General features: G+C 37.0%; 1 protein-coding gene across 6 annotated transcripts in view; it reads left to right on the forward strand.

The window, feature by feature from the left end:
• LOC128013039 (ribosomal protein S6 kinase alpha-3) overlaps positions 1–17833 on the forward strand; it is a 50278-nt gene that overhangs the window by 4832 nt on the left and 27613 nt on the right. For 3 of the 6 annotated variants that reach the window (XM_052595738.1, XM_052595737.1, XM_052595736.1), the window contains exons 6-9: positions 11–103; positions 194–349; positions 484–555; positions 6190–6249. In XM_052595738.1, coding sequence (XP_052451698.1) covers positions 11–103; positions 194–349; positions 484–555; positions 6190–6249 — 381 coding nt within the window. Of the gene's footprint in view, positions 1–10; positions 104–193; positions 350–483; positions 556–1395; positions 1464–1646; positions 1756–1846; positions 2579–3198; positions 3571–6189; positions 6250–17833 lie in introns of those variants that run through there. The other 3 variants (XM_052595745.1, XM_052595743.1, XM_052595741.1) reach the window with 3 other exon arrangements.

A 17833-nucleotide genomic window follows, 5' to 3' on the forward strand; every position in this document is an offset into this window, starting at 1 on the left:
TGTTTTGAAGGTTCCTCTTGGGGCTGGTGTGGCCCTGGCATGCCAATATCAGGCTAAGAATGAGGTTTGTGTCACTCTGTATGGGGATGGAGCTGCTAATCAGGTGAGAGCAACCTTTCCTCCATATGTTCACAGATTTGCGTGTGACCTGCTGTTGCAAAATAATGTCTTATCTGATTAATCTCTTTATCAGGGCCAAATCTTTGAGGCATTTAACATGGCAGCTTTGTGGAAACTCCCCTGTATTTTCATCTGTGAGAATAATAAATACGGCATGGGGACATCAGTGGAACGGGCCTCAGCCAGCACAGATTATTACAAGAGAGGAGACTACATTCCTGGTCTGAGGGTATATATATATATTTTTTTCTAGCTGCCTCATCCTGTTTTCATGCTCACTAGTGCATGCACGTTTATACAGAAGAACATAAAAGGCACATAAGTCAAGCAAATAAGTCAAGCCTGATTCTTTGTTTACTCCAGGTAGATGGCATGGATGTTCTCAGCGTGAGAGAGGCAACCAGGTTTGCAGCAGATTATTGCAGATATGGAAAGGTAATAGAAAAGTGGCATGTTTTACTTGCTTATTAACAAGTCAAGGAGAGGTAATAGATTTAAAGGAGTAGTTCACCCTGAAAAGAGAATTTGCTGAAAATGTACTCACCCTCAAGCCGTACAAGATGTAGATGAATTAGTTTTTTCATCAGAACAGATTTTGAGAAATTTAGCATTACATCACTTGCAAAAAGCTGATAAAAATGTAATAATCCACAAGTAATCCACAAGACTTTATGACTCTAAAACAAATGTCTTGTAAAGTGAAAAGCTACGTTTGTGATACACAAATGCATCAAGACGTTTTAATACCACAATAATGCGTAAAAAGTTTCTTCCAGTGAAAAAGTCCCCTTACATCAAAATAAAACTGTTTGTGCTTTGTGCTTGATCTGTTTATATTTCTCTCTTGATTCAGATTAAATTATTTTTTCACTGGAGAATGCAACATTATGGAGGTGTATTTTAGCCAGAAGCAGTTTTTTTGTTTTTGTTTTTTTACAAATACACAGCTTTTTGATGGACTGGAGTTGTGTAGATTACTTGTGGATTATTGCAATGTTTTTATCAGCTGTTTGCACTCTCATTCTGACGGCACCCATTCACTAAAGAGCATCTATTGGTGATCAAGCAATGACCTGCTAAATTTCTCCAAATCTGTTTTGATGAAGAAGCAAACTCACTTACATTTTGGATGCCTTGAGGGTGAGTAGATTTATAGCAAATCTTCATATCGGGGGGAACTTTTCTTTTAAGCACGGGTTAGTTTTGTAAACGAAAGTGATTTTTGGGAGATCCGGTCTGTGACTGGTGGGCAAATATTTGCCCTATGCTCTTCAGGGTCCCATTCTAATGGAGCTCCAGACATATCGTTACCACGGCCACAGCATGAGCGATCCTGGGGTCAGGTGAGGTTGACCTTCAACCTTCCCCCTGTGGCAGGCGCTCATCCTTCCTTGGTTCATTTAAAACCCTATCCTCATCTGCTGACCTCCATAATCACAGTCCTTCCTCTTTAGTTTTAGGTAGTTTGTGCATCATTTCAATGAGCTCACAATTTACTGTGCTCTAAATACATGCTTTTCTCTTAGTTATCGCACACGTGATGAGATTCAGGAAGTTCGTGGTAAGAGTGACCCTATCACTATGCTAAAGGACCGTATGATTAGTAACAACATGGCTAGCCTGGAAGAGATCAAGGTACTACTTGATGCATTACCAGGTTCCTTAATGAATACTAGATGGTTAACACCAACTGTATCACTATTTTATGTTGATGGAAACATGACAGGACATTGATGCTGAGATTCGTAAGGAGATAGAAGAAGCAGCACAGTTTGCTACCTCTGATCCAGAGCCTCCGCTTGAAGATTTGTGCAACCACATCTTCTTCAATGACGCACCTTTTGAGGTCAGAGGCACCAGCCCTTGGGTGAAGCTAAAATCCATCAGTTAAAGAACCTGCTGATAATTTAGCACTTCATTCCTCATAGTATGGACAGGAGCTCTGTTCCAAAACCTACACACAAAAAGATAAATTAAATTGTTTATCCATGAAGTCATAATTATATTCCATTACCCCTTTGATTGCCTCTAAAATTAGCAATCAGTTTGGCAGACTATTAATATATTCGGTAACACATAGCACAACATACATTAATAAATATTTAGAGCAATACTGGAAAATAGATTACGAATAATGAATGGGCATCATCTTTACTTGTAAACGTGAAATGTGAAATCAAAGGTCTATGAATGAAATGTAGGCCTATTAAAAATTATTTGTTAACAATGATACAATTTTCATGTCCTATAGTAGTGTGATGCTGTAATTTCTTGAATTATGAGTTCATTAGTAATTTTAATATAATATCCCAAAGCCTGGATTTCTGTTAGTAAGCTACCAAAACTTTACCTAGCATCTGAGCTCATGCAAATACTAGTCAGTACATCTGCATTAAAAAAAATCTCTATTCTGGATGGAAAATGGATGGAATAAATAAATATGTAATAATCTGTCTTACATTTGTGTCAGTTGTATTGAGTTTGCTCTCCACTGAATGAATGCAAGTCCCGAGTCACTGAAACACACAAAAGAAAATACCAGCAGGTGTCGCGCTCTTCACCTGCGACGTGAATCAAGCGTCAAATCACAGCTGACGGTGCATTCTTACATGCTGTACATTCCAGTGTAATTTGATGCCACCCAAAAAATATGATAGATGATTATAAATCAGTGTATACACACACTGCGCGGGATAGTTAAATTCATTGTCATATTAGATTTCATTCTAAGCAAAAGAGATTGAAATAAACCTAAGAAATAACAATTAAAATGATCATAAACTGATTTTCATTTATGGGTGCATGTAGAGAAGAAATAATGAAAAGTCTGAATAGGTGAAGCTAGGCCTAAATGTACGGATCATATAGCTGACCGTAGAGATTTTCTAGCTTCCATACAGTAAAGTATGATATTAGTTGAATGTAATTATTATATATAAAAAAAAAAGTGTTTATAAAAAAAGGACTTCGAATGCACTGCGATCTCACCTGTCTGTCTATGAGCGCCACAGCTTCAGCCCCACCCTCTGAGAATGATTGACATGCATATCAGCCAATCCGATGCGTCATACTGAAAGAAGCGGAAGTGGATAGAAAGCGTGAACGTGATTTTTTTTCTGTCAAAAGGGGACAGTGGCGCGCGCGAGAGAGGGCAACTGGCGCGAGATCAGGGGCACGGTCTTTCTATTTCTATGGAAACGCTGCACTGACTGACAGAGGTGACTGGAGGAGAAGGTGGCGGCGCTTTCAGATGCGTTACGCACCTAACGGATTCCCAGCTTTCTTCCCTCAGTGCCAAGAGCGCGGAAACAAACCAGCATAATCTCCTCAAAGTAGCTCAGAATTGTTCTTTCGAACCTGATTAATAAAAGAAGAAAAAAAGTGAAGATGCCCCTGGCACAACTAGTTGACCCTTGGCGTAAGATGGCAATCGGGAGTGCGGCGAGCGAGGTGAGTCTCCACCGTATATACAGGTTTATATAACTGATATGTTCGTTATAAAGTCGTTACTTCTGTTCTTAGAGGCCGTTTCTGTGTGTCGTTGTTGTACAGAACCTGTTCCAGATCTTTATCTGTGTATGCTTGGGATTAACGTTAGCGGCTATAGCGTATGACCCGTGTTATATCTGTGCGTAAATGCTTTTAAAACGGATAACGTTACATTTTGCTTCTTTTTTTGACTTGTAGTTTCTTTGTAACTAACATTTTAGTTCATGCTTTGTTAATGGAGACTGAAGTTTTAATGAATGAGACTACGTAATGTTCACTGATCTCAGGCTGATTCATGCCGCTGCTGTGATGATGACAGTTGAATGGTGACTCGGTTCATACCCACTCTTTGCGTTTTAATAATAAAAATAATGTTTATGTGTATAAAACATTATCTTTATCCTTGTTCACATGCTTTGAGTCATGAGATCAGACGATACGATTAAGTGTTTTTTTGTCTTTGTTTTTTTTTACATTTTTAAGATTATTCCAGAGAATTCTGAAGAGAAACACACACTTCAAACCTGAAAATGAAAATCCTTTTTATCATTTAGTCGCCCACAAATATTCCAAATATGAGTTTCTTTTCTGTATGTGGAGCACAAAAGGAAATGATTTTCTTGTTCCATATAATTTTCGTTTTAAGTAAACTGTCCCATTAAAAGGGCAACATTTCCTCAAGAAATAATTTTATTATGGGCATTTAAGGGCATTATGGTTTTTCTGTTGTATTCTGCTATAGTTCAACTAAAATTAGTTCATTAATTGAAACACTCACTACAGTATGTGACCCACTAGATAAGTCTAGAATAGAATATACTACGATATATAAAATGTTAGATAACAATTCTAGTCAAAAAAATTTATCTGTAGCTGAAAGTACATCTGAATGATTCTAGTGTGTTTATATTTAATAACCAAGTTTTAATATTTATTTAATGTTGTCATGAACTCACATTACTATACCACATTGCTCTCGTTGACTTGGGTCAATCAGTTTTATGTTGTATGTTATATGTTTTAAATATGTATTATATATGCCGATATATGTGAGTAATGACACAAAGACACAAATGTTTTTTGTTTTTTTGTCCGTTTATTTCCTGATAATTCTAAAGAGAAATTCTATATAATTCAAATGTGAAAATTGAAATTATTTCATAATTTACTCACCTACTTGTGGAGCACAAAAAGTAAGTGTAAGGAAGAAAGACAATGAATTGCATTGGCTTTTCTGTCTATTTTATTTTTTTGTTACATAGAATTTTCATTTTTAGTAAGCTGTCCCTTTAAGGGGCAACATTATCCCACTACCATTCATATGGACATTTTTTCTTCTGATGAGGGGTTTTCTACACTAATAAAATAAAGGTGCTTCACGATGCCATAGAAGAATCTTTTTTTATCTAAATGGTTCCATAAAGAACCTTTAACATCTTCTTCAGATTATACAAATGTAAGAAAGAGATGGTACTTTAAAGAATCTTTGACTAAATGGTTCTTCGTGGAACCAAACATGGTTCTTCAATGGCATCGCTGTGAAAAAATTTAAAGCACCTTTATTTTTTAAGAGTGTAACAGAGTACTGCTGTTGAATCAGAAAAACTGAAATGACTGAAACTTTGATTAATTGTAAACAAATCATGCTTTGGAAAGTCAAATTTTATTAAATAAAATGTGTAATTGGTATATACTAGGTCATAATATGCGAAAAACAAAATGTCCAAATTATGTCTAAAAAAAGTCATAATTATGACTAGTAAAATTTATCTTTTATGTCATAATTGAGTGCTTATTTAAAAAATTTGCCTTTGTGATCATTTAGACTGTCATACATTTATGACAATGTTAATGTCATGGTTGACTTTTTAATGTTTTTACCAAAAGTTCATCTAAAAAACTTAAGTTAGATTTAAGTTAATCTATAAAAAACTTACTAACCTTTATAACACTGTTATGTAATTTTTAACAAATCTAAAAATGATGTTTTTTAATACTGAACATTGTAATGTTGTGATGCCTTAATTCACTTTTAATTCAGCATTTAAAAAGATTGATTTAAGTGCCTTATGATGACAAAATAGTATTAGACAAAATTTCCCATTTATTTGGTATTGACTGTAACATGAAAATAAGATTAATTATTTTTTTTATTTTTTTTAAATGATCAATGATATATTAGAGACAATAAACTCTTGAAACAGTTTTCCATGAAGCATGTTTTCCGAGTTGTATGAAGTTATAAAAAAGGAAATAGCCAGTGCTTATAACTTTTGGACTCAAGAAATTCTCATCCCAAAGTTCATAGAGCTTGTTTATTCTGGCACAACCTGGCACATAAATAATAAAGAATGAACGGTGGTTGATCTGTGCTGGTCAGATGGTCTCTTCCTGTCTAAGTTGGCAGTTCTTAGCCAGAATAATCCACAATGTGAACCAGGCGTTACACCGTTAGTCAAAGGCCTGACTATGTGCTGCTGTTCGGTGCAGTTCAGAGCTTTAACACATTATATTGTGTGTTCTATTCGCAATGCTTCGTGAGGCACTGATTTTCCATATTCACTTTCTCTCACATGACAGACGGAGCCCCTTCATGTCTTGGAGGACTCCACAGGAGAAGATGAAAATCTACCATGTCAAGTGAGTGTCATGCCTCCCCCCGCTTCTACACCCTTCTCATGTCTCTCTCTCTCTCTCTCCCTCTCTCTCTCTCTCTCTCTCTCTCTCTCTCTCTCTCTCTCTCTCTCTCTCTCTCTCTCTCTCTCTCTCACACTTTTCTCGGTTTTCTCAAGCTGTCTGTATCTCAAGCTCTTTCTACCTTTATATCCCTGTCTTTCTAATTTTTCATTAATCTCCTTATATAGAAGTTCAGTGTTTTGTAACACTTGACGTTTGTCAAGGAGCTTCTTTTCAAGGATGCAGCGTAGAGAAGTGGCTCCTCTGAGACGGTGGTCTGAAATGTCCCTCCATGTGCATCTGTAAGGCAAGCTATTGATCATGTGTTCCCCATAGACAGCAGTTGTATCGATCAGTCCTCTGATTGCCGTATGCATAGTGGAGAAGCTGGAAATCCGGCTTGTTACATGTGCACCCTTACAGTCACACTGAGCCACACTGTACCATACTCATATGGAGGCCCAGCATTCCTGTTCCCCTGCTGAAAAGATACCAGCCTAGACAACAAAGTGCTCATTGTTTTTGTTTGTGGGAGCGTTTCTTTTTAAGCCGTAATGGTTGTTCTTGTTCGGGAAGGATTCTTCCTACACTCAAATGGCATTAATGAGTTTCCATAACGAGTCCATTATGACATCATGCAGTCTGACCTCATACAGGAAACGGCAAAGACATTTCAGGTCTCCTCTCCCACTTAAACACTCCCCCATCTTCCTCTCTAGCTAGTGCTGAGAAGCATTGATTTTTAAATGCAGGGCAGATGGACCTATGGATTTCGTTTGTGAGGAAAGCTGGACCATCAGAAATATTCTCTAGAGTATTTGCTTTCCTCTCTGAACGTCCCCGCACATACGCACACACTCAGATGTATAAAGCATCTGAAAGCTGCAAATGTTCCATGATAGAGGTGGGATAGATGCATACTGTTTGTTTCCTCGCTCCTTTTATATCCATACTTGTGTTTGACCTTGTATTGGAGGATCTCATGAAAACACTTCAGTCATATTTTACATAATCAATATAAAAAAGTAAGAAAATGGGAAATTTTTATAACAAATTAAGCATTTTCTCTCTAAATTCATTTTACCATAATTTGTCCAGAGTGTTTTTTTTTTTTTTTCATTATTATTATTATTATCACCCTGAATGGTAACGGTCATAAAAATATTACTAATGTTATACTGTCATTTTTATTTTACTATAATGCATTATATATTCAGGCTTTCTGCAGATCTTAAAGGGGTCTTTACATTTTTTTTTCACAAATTAAGGCTTTAAAAATCAGAGTAGAAGATCTAAAATTCATAAAGTCATGGCATTGTATGTTGCATGCTATGCAAAAAAATGTATATTTTTAACAGTATTCTTATCTTGTTTTCCTATGCAAATAACTAAACTTCAAGTCATAAATAGAATAATGAAATGCAAAATGAATATAGTTGTTCATTATAGTTGTATACATGTTCTATATAATATATTGATTATATATCATAGTATATATCTTTCTAAACTATTACAGTAATGAAAATTAGATTTTAGAGAATTTAATGAGAGGAAATATGCTTAATTATCATGACAGTAAATAATGCAAAAAGTCTTTATTTCTAATTATATAAATACATTTTATTCATTAATTTACAAGCTAAATGTAATAAACAAATATTTCAATTATAAATGAAACATTAAAAAAATGCAATAATAATAAAAATAATGTGAGTGTGGGTATAATAAATATTATAATAAATGAAAAATAGGTCTAATTAAATAATACAATAATAATAATAATATAATGTGGGTGTAGTTTGTTTGTTTGCTTTTTTATTTATTTTTAAACCAAATATAATTTCTTATTTTAAATAAAAATGTAGTGCTCGATCACTGTGTCTTGTCAAACAAAAGAGTACATAATATGACTATGTCCATCAATGCTTCAGCTCTATAAATGCATGTGGGTGTATCTTGGGGATTTTGTCTAATTTAGTTGACTGTTATGGTGGCTTTAATGTGCGTATGTGTGTTCACCTGGACTTGTTCCGATCCCTGTGTTTAATGGGGCGTATGAGGGTAAACAGTATTTCAGTAGCGTAATGAGAGTTAATGAGTAGGAGAGTGTGTGAATGCATTAGTCATGTGCTCAGTTAAATGGTCTTAAAGCAGCTCTTTTTCTCGGAACAGCTAATAAAACGGGGAGAAAGGAGTGAAAGTTTGTGTTCGTTATATTTAGTTTGCAATCAGTCACTTCATTTTATCTGGAAGCAATTTGATAGTTTATAAATGGGATCATATTTAAATTCATTCTCAAAACAGATCCAAAACAGTGAATCACTCCAGTTAGCAGCTCACTGGCTCCCTCTGGTGAAAACGACCAGCTAATATTAAGGTGATTTGTTTAAATTTAGATGTAAAGCATTTCAGACACACTAAGAGAGTGGTTAACAAAAACAGTACGATTTTTGGATCCAACACCTCTTAAAGGCACATTTCTCTGGAGTGACCCGGGATTACGTGCACAGTAATGATGACTCACAACTCTCTGTAGCTCAGACTTTTTGGTTGAAAGCCGAGATGTTAATCCACTGCACGACCGGTACATGTGAAAGAAATGTACAACCTTGAAAAATGACCAACAAATTCTTTATGATCAACACAGCTACATTAGAGATAAGAGGGAACTATTAAGGACTCCACATATAGTCTTTAACTTGCACTAGTAGTGAAAGTTTCCCATATTTTGTTGAAACGCCCCCTTTTTAATCGCAACTATCCCCTTATCAGATAGCTAGCCTACGACTGTCTATTGTCGTCCCAGTCGCTGTGATCAGACCCTGACACTGATGTACTCTATGTCCAGCATCATCCATGTCTATGAGCCCGGTGTTGTGTGGTGTGTCGCTTGTTTGTGCTAAAGTTTGGCTATGTGTCCAGATCACTCTGGCAGATGGTATTTAATCTTCTCTGGCCATCTGGACTGACTTTCTCTCGCTTTGTGGACACCCACTCTTGCCTCTTTTTACCTCTTTCTCTCTCCATCTCTGTCTTCTTCTGCAGTCACTGAGAGAGTGCCGAGACATCATGCTGTCTTTTATCTACTCTGACTCACTCTTCCAGCATGGCCCTGCACACCTGATTCACAGAACTTGCCTGAGTGTGATTAAGTAACAAACTCGGCTTAAAAATGACTCAGAGAGCATTTTAATTTGATGCAGTCATTAGGAGCACCACTATTACCATTGCTCGTAGTTAAGGTTAGGGATTGGAATAATGCATTAAATGAAAATGAATGATGCATTAGATAATGCACAGTGTTTCAAAGAAGTCTGCTGTTTAGACACACTCACACACTGTTTAGACACACTCAAATCAATTATATGTGGTGAAGTTACGTGCAAACTAGACAGCTTTTTGTTTGGCAACCTGACGAATTATAATTTGAACCTAGTGTGAAATCTGTTTTTTTTTTGTTTTGTTTTTTTTTTATGAAATTACAGAGCTTACTAGACTACCGTTCTGGAGCGTGAATGTGGTAGTTACGTTGCTGTCTATGCAGGGTCAGAAAGTTCTCGGATTTCATCAAAAATATCTTAATTTGTGTTCCAAAGATGAAGGAAGGTCTTCCAGGTTTGGAACAACATGTTGGTGAATAATTAATTAATTTTAATTTGGGGGGGAACTATTCCTTTAAATTTTCATTTTTGGGTGAACTATTCCTTTAAATTTTCATTTTTGGGTGAACTATCCTTATTCATTTACCATTGTTCAGAGAAACTTCATAGGCAGAATTCTCTCATAACAATAGGAATCCATATGATTGAGAGTTTTGCATTAGGGTAAAAAAAAAATCCCAACGCAAGTTTTCTCTCATGTTCAAGCTGTTCATGTGACTTTGTTGCATTGGAATCTGCTTGGTTTGAAAGTGACTTTTGAGAGTGACTGAGAGATCACACTACGCTACTGACAATGAACAACACACCTGTTTTTTCCATGCAAAATTTCACTGAAATTGCACCAATAACTGTACCTATGATTTCTGAAATGCACCTGACCATCGTTGCTTTATGTGATGCTGCATTTTCACTAAATTGTAAGTCCAAGTTCTGATAACCATTTTTAAAGGAAACATTTTCAAATATTTGTGCATTTTTTTTTTTGACTATTGATCTAAATATAGAATGCATATTTGTTTTCAAGATGAACTAGGTTGCATTAGGGAGTCTGTTGAATGCAGTGTATACTCATCTCAATGTGCATCTGTTTACTGTTTGTATATATCATGTAAACCTATGGCTTTTTTTAGGATTACATTTCTCAGCACTGTTTCTTCCTGTTTCCGAACCAAAATCAGTTAATCTATTTTCAGTTACAGGCAATATGATCCTGCACCAGTTGGTATAAAATACCCATAATACCATCTTGATTGATTAAAACATGGGTCTGTTTACTGACAGATCTATTAAGAGCCATTTATACATGATGCTGATGGCGTGACCAGGCGGTGATTCAGTCAAAATCCCTCCCCACCCCATCCTCAGTCCCAAGTGTCGTGATGGGTCACAGCTGTTGACTTACAGTCCTCTAATGCTTGAGGATCAATAGAGCTTGCTGGGAGTCATCTCCCTCTCCGCCCGTTTGCTGGGTCTGTGGATCCATGTGTCTATGCATGTAACACACGCACACACACACACTCACACATACAGACAGAGGTTATACTGTGTAATGGCTTTAATTCTCACTAAAGACTTCCTGTGGATCTTTCATTGTGAAGCTCTTTCCTCTAGCGTCTCACATAACCTGGACACAAAAGCGGTGTGACGGCACTCTGTATGTGTGAGAGAGCGAGAGTGGGTGTGTGTCAGAGACGTGCCGTGTGACTGTGGAGTGATCCGAGACCCTCGGAATCCATGTTGATTAAACTCTGCTCTTTGTTCGCTACTGAATAAGTGTGGGAGAGTTGATTCATCTTCATTCCTTTGCTCAAGAGCTACAAGGACAGGCTCTCATTAGGGCCTTTCGCACCGCAGGAACCTCTTCATGGTGCCAGAACTAATTGTGGCACTGCCAGAACTGGGTGTGAGTTTAGTACTGAACTGCCTTTTTCGAGAACCAAATTAGCTCCTTCTATGGAGTCAAGTCAAGTCAAGTCACCTTTATTTAGCGCTTTAAACAAAATACATTGCGTCAAAGCAACTGAACAACATTCATTAGGAAAACAGTGTGTAAATAATGCAAAATGATAGTTAAAGGCAGTTCATCATTGAATTCAGTGATGTCATCTCTGTTCAGTTTAAATAGTGTCTGTGCATTTATTTATAATCAAGTCTACGATATCGCTGTAGATTAAGTGACCCCAACTAAGCAAGCCAGAGGCGACAGCGACAAGGAACCGAAACTCCATCGGTGACAGAATGGAGAAAAAAAACCTTGGGAGAAACCAGGCTCAGTTGGGGGCCAGTTCTCCTCTGACCAGACGAAACCAGTAGTTCAATTCCAGGCTGCAGCAAAGTCAGATTGTGCAGAGGAATCATCTGTTTCCTATGGTCTTGTCCTGGTGGTCCTCTGAGACAAGGTCTTTACAGGGGATCTGTATCTGCGGCTCTAGTTGTCCTGGTCTCCCCTGTCTTTCAGGGCTGTAAAGGTCCTTTCTAGGTGCTGATCCACCATCTGGTCTGGATACGTACTGGATCCGGGTGACTGCAGTGACCCTCTGATCTGGATACAGACTGGATCTGGTGGCCACTGTGACCTCGGAATAAGAGAGAAACAGACAAATATTAGCATAGATGCCATTCTTCTAATGATGTACCAAGTACATCGGGTGTTATGGGAAGTGTTCCCGGTTTCGGTTTACCTAATTCATGCAGCCTAAAAATCCTTTAACGGATTTGGATATTAAAAGCATATTAGTATGTTATGTGTAAGTCAGGTTAAAGATATGGGTCTTTAATCTAGATTTAAACTGCAAGAGTGTGTCTGCCTCCCGAACAATGTTAAGTAGGTTATTCCAGAGTTTAGGCTCCAAATAAGAAAACGATCTGCCGCCCCCAGCAGTTGATTTTGATATTCTAGGTATTATCAAATTGCCTGAGTTTTGAGAACATAGCGGACGTAGAGGATTATAATGTAAAAGGAGTTCATTCAAATACTGAGCTGCTAAACCATTCAGGGCTTTATAAGTAATAAGCAATATTTTAAAATCAATACAATGTTTGATAGGGAGCCAGTGCAGTGTTGACAGGACCGGGCTAATATGGTCATACTTCCTGGTTCTAGTAAGAACTCTTGCTGCTGCATTTTGGACTAGCTGTAGTTTGTTTACTAAGCGTGGAGAACAACCACCCAATAAAGCATTACAATAATCCAACCTTGAGGTCATAAATGCATCGATTAACATTTCTGCATTTGACATTGAGAGCATGGGCTGTAATTTAGATATATTTTTGAGATGGAAAAATGCAGTTTTACAAATGCTAGAAATGTGGCTTTCTAAGGAAAGGTTGTGATCAAACAGCACACATAGGTTCCTAACTGACGAAGAATTGACAGAGCAACCATCAAGACAGTGTTCTAGGTTATTACTATGGAGCCAAAAGAGTGTCAATAATGATAAATGCACACACTACATTCACATATGCACACATAGGATTCATACATGCACACACATGATTCATAAATACACACACAGGATACACAAATGCTCGCAAAATTCACAAATGCACACACAAAATTTAAAAAGCACAGAAGATTCACAAATGCATACAAAATTCAGAAATGCACACAAAATTCAGAAATAAACACACAATTCAGAAATGCAAACAACATTTACAAATGCACTCAAGATTCACAAATGCACAGGACAAGATTCAGAAATGTATTTCTGATGCACAAACACGTATATCTTGATTTACAAAACTGCTTGCGGTCTGTGAACTTCACTGCATTTGTGTGTGAATTTTGAGACTCCCCTGACTTGGCTCAACACAAAAATGCATTTTTTAAACAGGGAATGATCTGCAACCAATCAGATATCTCCCCTTTTTTAGCCAATCACAAGAATGCACCCCACGTGGGGGATTGTTTACTTATAAGCCAATCAGCGAACCACTCGATTTCCTCAGCGAACGATTCACTTTCCTCAAGCAGCGAACAACTCACTTTCCTCAGCGAACGACTCACTTACCTCACGCAGCTGGCGACTCATTTTGCATAGCCGGCGACCCACTTTGCGCAGCAGGAGACTCACTTTCCGCAGCCGGAGAGTCACTTTCCTCTCGCAGCGAATGACTCACTTTCCTCATCAAACGATTCACTTTCCTCATGAGTCACGCAGCGAACGACTCACTTTCCTCAGCGAACGATTCACTTTCCTCACGAGTCACGCAGTTAATAATCGCAATTAAAAGACTGAAACTTTTTGGATATGTAAATGTAAAATGTAAATAATTAATGTAAACTCAAGACAAAGAAACTATTTAAATTCAAAATATGATTGTTTATTGGAATTTTTGTTTAACTTGTAACACAGATTTTCTCATGTAAACAACATACCTGAAATAAACCATCAATATCCTCCAAATTAACTGTTGGCTTGAAAGCCGTATTTATTACAGAAATAAAAACACAGGCATGTAAGTACCATTTGAATTTCAAAACAATCAATGCCAATAAAAAACAAAAATGATTTCCATGTTGAATTCTAAGTGGACTGCAAAAAAATTCAAAAGTATAGTCATTGCCAGTGCTTTAAGTGGGCCGGTACGCACCGGTACTCAGTACCGCCACTTCCAAATATAGCTCTTGAGCGTACCGCCACCTCTCCGTGCGCCCAGAACGTGCTTGTAGCGTACCGGTACGCTCATTTGGACATCTGTTTTAATAGAGGTTTTAATCTTTTACCTGCACTGCCGATTTTCAGAGCGCCCTTCACAATGCAAGCTTCCTAATTCATCCCACCCAGAGCAGAAACTACATTACCCATTCACCCTTAAATTATACAAGTGAATAGCGCATGTGTCGCTTTTCCCACTGTTAAGTGTCAACAACTCAACGTGGCCGGAGAAGGTGTGTGAAACTCGTTGTGAGTTATACTAAAGCAGAATCTTGAGTATTTATTCTCTGATAAACATTAAAAACTGTCTGCGGAGGTTGAGTCGTCCTGCAGCCCCCGCTGGCTGTTCATTGGCTGCAGCATCTTTTTTCTAAGTTCTAAAAAAATACCGTAGACGGCAAGGCACAAATTTAGATATTCATTTATCTAATTAATCTAAAGCCTATGCACAAAGACAATATGATCTTTTTGTCCCCTTTTTGTTTTAAAGCGTGATGAAGAGAGAGAGAGCAAGTTGCTGCAGCTGAGGAGGACAGTGATGCACGCGTACAGGAGTGATTGACAGTTCGCGGCACTGTGTACAAAAAATACTCCGCTACACAATTATTTCGTTATTTTCGTTTAAGCTTATTAACGTTAGCGTTACAGAAAGGTCTGATTTACGCACTGTTACAGTCATTGTTTTTTTTTTTTTTTAAACAATGAAATTTGAGTTCATGATTTTAATGTTGCTGTTTCTTGTGGCAGACTAAATGAAGAGTAATGTTTCTTGTGGCAGACTGAAGAGTAATCCGGCAGAGTTTTATACTGAAACTTTCCGTCTAAAAGTCCTTCCTTGGTCTTATCCATATTTCTTTGCACGTTGAACACACATAGGCCACAACTGGAAATAAAAAAACTGCAACCGCGTTAATTGCGTTATTTTTTTTTTTAACGCGTTAAATATTTCAAATTAATCGAATGCGTTAACGCGCTAATTTTGACAGCACTAATTTATATATAATATATAATATCCAAAATAGTATTTAGATATATTTAAATATTCAAAAAGGTGTCAATTTTTTTTTACTTTCATTAAAATATTTCAATAAAATGAAATAATTGCCTATTGCAAATTTATGAATCCATGGTTAACTTTTTTTCTGCAGTCACTGGGCTATATGTATTGAGACATTTTTAAATTTATATTTTGTAAAAAAAAAAAAAAACTGAATTGTAATCTAAACATCTGTATTTTCATACAATTGCATAAATAAGTAGGCTATAATATGCTGCACCACAGGCATATCGCGCTGTGTAAACGCGTTCATGTGATTGGCTTATAAGTAAACAATCCCCCACGTGGAGTGCGTTCTTGTGATTGGCTAAAAGAAGGGAGATATCTGATTGGTTGCTGATAATTCCCTGTTTAAAAAAATGCATTTGCGTGTGGAGCCAAGTCAGAGGAGTCTCAAAATTCACACACAAATGCAGTGAAGTTCACAGACCGCAAGCAGTTTGTAAATCAAGATATATGTGTGTGTTCAATAGAAATACATTTGTGAATCTTGTCCTGTGCATTTGTAAATGTTGTTTGCATTTCTGAATTGTGTATTTCTGAATTTTGTGTGCATTTCTGAATTTTGTATGCATTTGTGAATCTTCTGTGCTTTTTAAATTTTGTGTGTGCATTTGTAAATTTTGCGCGCATTTGTGTATCCTGTGTGTGTATTTATGAATCATGTGTGTGCATGTATGAATCGTATGTGTGCATATGTGAAAGTAGTGTGTGCATTTATCTTTATTGAGACTCTTTTGGCTTCATAAAAGCAGAGTTTTTAGGTCCTATAATTAACACGTTTTTTTTCAGAATTTAGCAGTAAGAAATTACTCGTCATCCAGTTTTTTTATATCGAATATACATTCCATTCGTTTTTCAAATTGGTATGTTTCACCGGGCCGCAAAGAAATATATAGCTGAGTATCATCAGCATAACAGTGAAAGCTAACACCATGTTTTCTGATGATATCTCCCAGGGGTAACATATAAAGCGTGAAGAGTAGCGGCCCTAGTACTGAGCCTTGAGGTACTCCATACTGTACCTCCGTACTGAGCCTTGAGGTACTCCCCCACCCTGACCCCACTTTTGAGGATGAGAATGCTGTGCTGATAGGGCCTTTCGCACTGCTTTAGTTCCAGAACTAAATGTACAGTACTAAAGTAATGGGACGATTTTGCGTGAACTACTTCCTAGTACCATTTAAAAAACATATAGGGGGCAGGCAGGAATTGTGGGTGTGGGGAGTGCATGTACAGTTCTCTCTCCACCTTCAATACCATGACTTAGATGCCCTTGAGCAAGGCATCGAACCCCCAACTGCTCCCCGGGCGCCGCAGCATAAATGGCTGTGTGTTCACAGTGTGTGTGTGTGTGTTCACTGCTCTGTGTGTGTGCACTTCGGATGGGTTAAATGCAGAGCACGAATTCTGAGTATGGGTCACCATACTTGGCTGAATGTCACGTCACTTTCACTTTTTTCACTTTGAACTTTGTTCATTTATTTTTCAATCTTAATTATTAAATAAATAATATGTTTTAACCTATTTTAACACAATTAGATAACTATTATAACATCTCAAATAACAAAAATTAATAAAATGTGCTTTTACATAATTCTTGATGAGTTTGATGAGCAGTGTTAGCCAAGTGTTATCCAGGCTAGTTTCGGCATGTTGCACGTGTTGACCTGTTTTTATACAGTCTATGACTGAAAATTTTACATTCGCACTGATGAGGCATATAGTCCGTCCAACAGTCCACAAATAACGGTAAGACTTTCAGTTCCACTCATGAACCGGTTCATTCTATAAATGTTGCGACTGACACCGGCTATTAACTGCTCCTGTTTCCGAATTTATAGGCCTATTAGTGTAAATAAGGAACTAAGAAAGAAAAAAAATCACAAACATGACATTTCTGAATAAAATAATATTATCGCCTACACAGTTATATCTAATTTGGCAATTTCAGTTAACATAGGCCTGTTATATATTCTTCTTATTAGCCTATTAGGCCTATTATTATTAAGTTACTTTTATTATTAAATTAATATTATAATTAATTTGCACAATACTTTCACAATACAGTGCATTACAGCATAACTGAGGCATTGCGAGGATAAAAAAAAATTAGGCTAGCTTAATCCTATGAGCAATTTGCTCTTAACAGACCTGTGTGTTTTGTATGACTAGTGCAGTGTCCGTTCTTTGAGCACATAGCTGCTTTTCCACTGCACACGACATTCGGACATGACTGTCGCATTTCTCCCCCTAGTGGCAGGCGCACAGTACTTATAAACTGTTTGTGCAGCAACCATTACCTCAGCTTGTTCACCATGGTAAAATTTAATTTTTACCCTCAAAATAAAAACATTGTAGGTTTTATGGGGCTAATCAACGTAATAATTATTTAATAATTTTAAAATAATTATTTCTGCCATAATTATTCTAAAGCACCATTTTACAGAGATAGTGTTTGAAGAATAATGTTAAAGTGAACAAATTGGTAATTCTAACCTTACGCTCATAGTTTTTAATAGAATACATCAGATTCGGTCAGCCAGTCGCATACGGTCAAATATTTGAACGCATCTGCAGCTCAAATCGGATCCAAATTTTCAGAATAAGCATATGATCGGATCTCCACACAGCTCCCGCACTACTCTCCATTCGAAATTAATGACTTCCGA

This window comes from Carassius gibelio, chromosome B24 (genome assembly GCF_023724105.1).
Source record: "Carassius gibelio isolate Cgi1373 ecotype wild population from Czech Republic chromosome B24, carGib1.2-hapl.c, whole genome shotgun sequence".
Lineage (NCBI taxonomy): Eukaryota > Metazoa > Chordata > Actinopteri > Cypriniformes > Cyprinidae > Carassius > Carassius gibelio.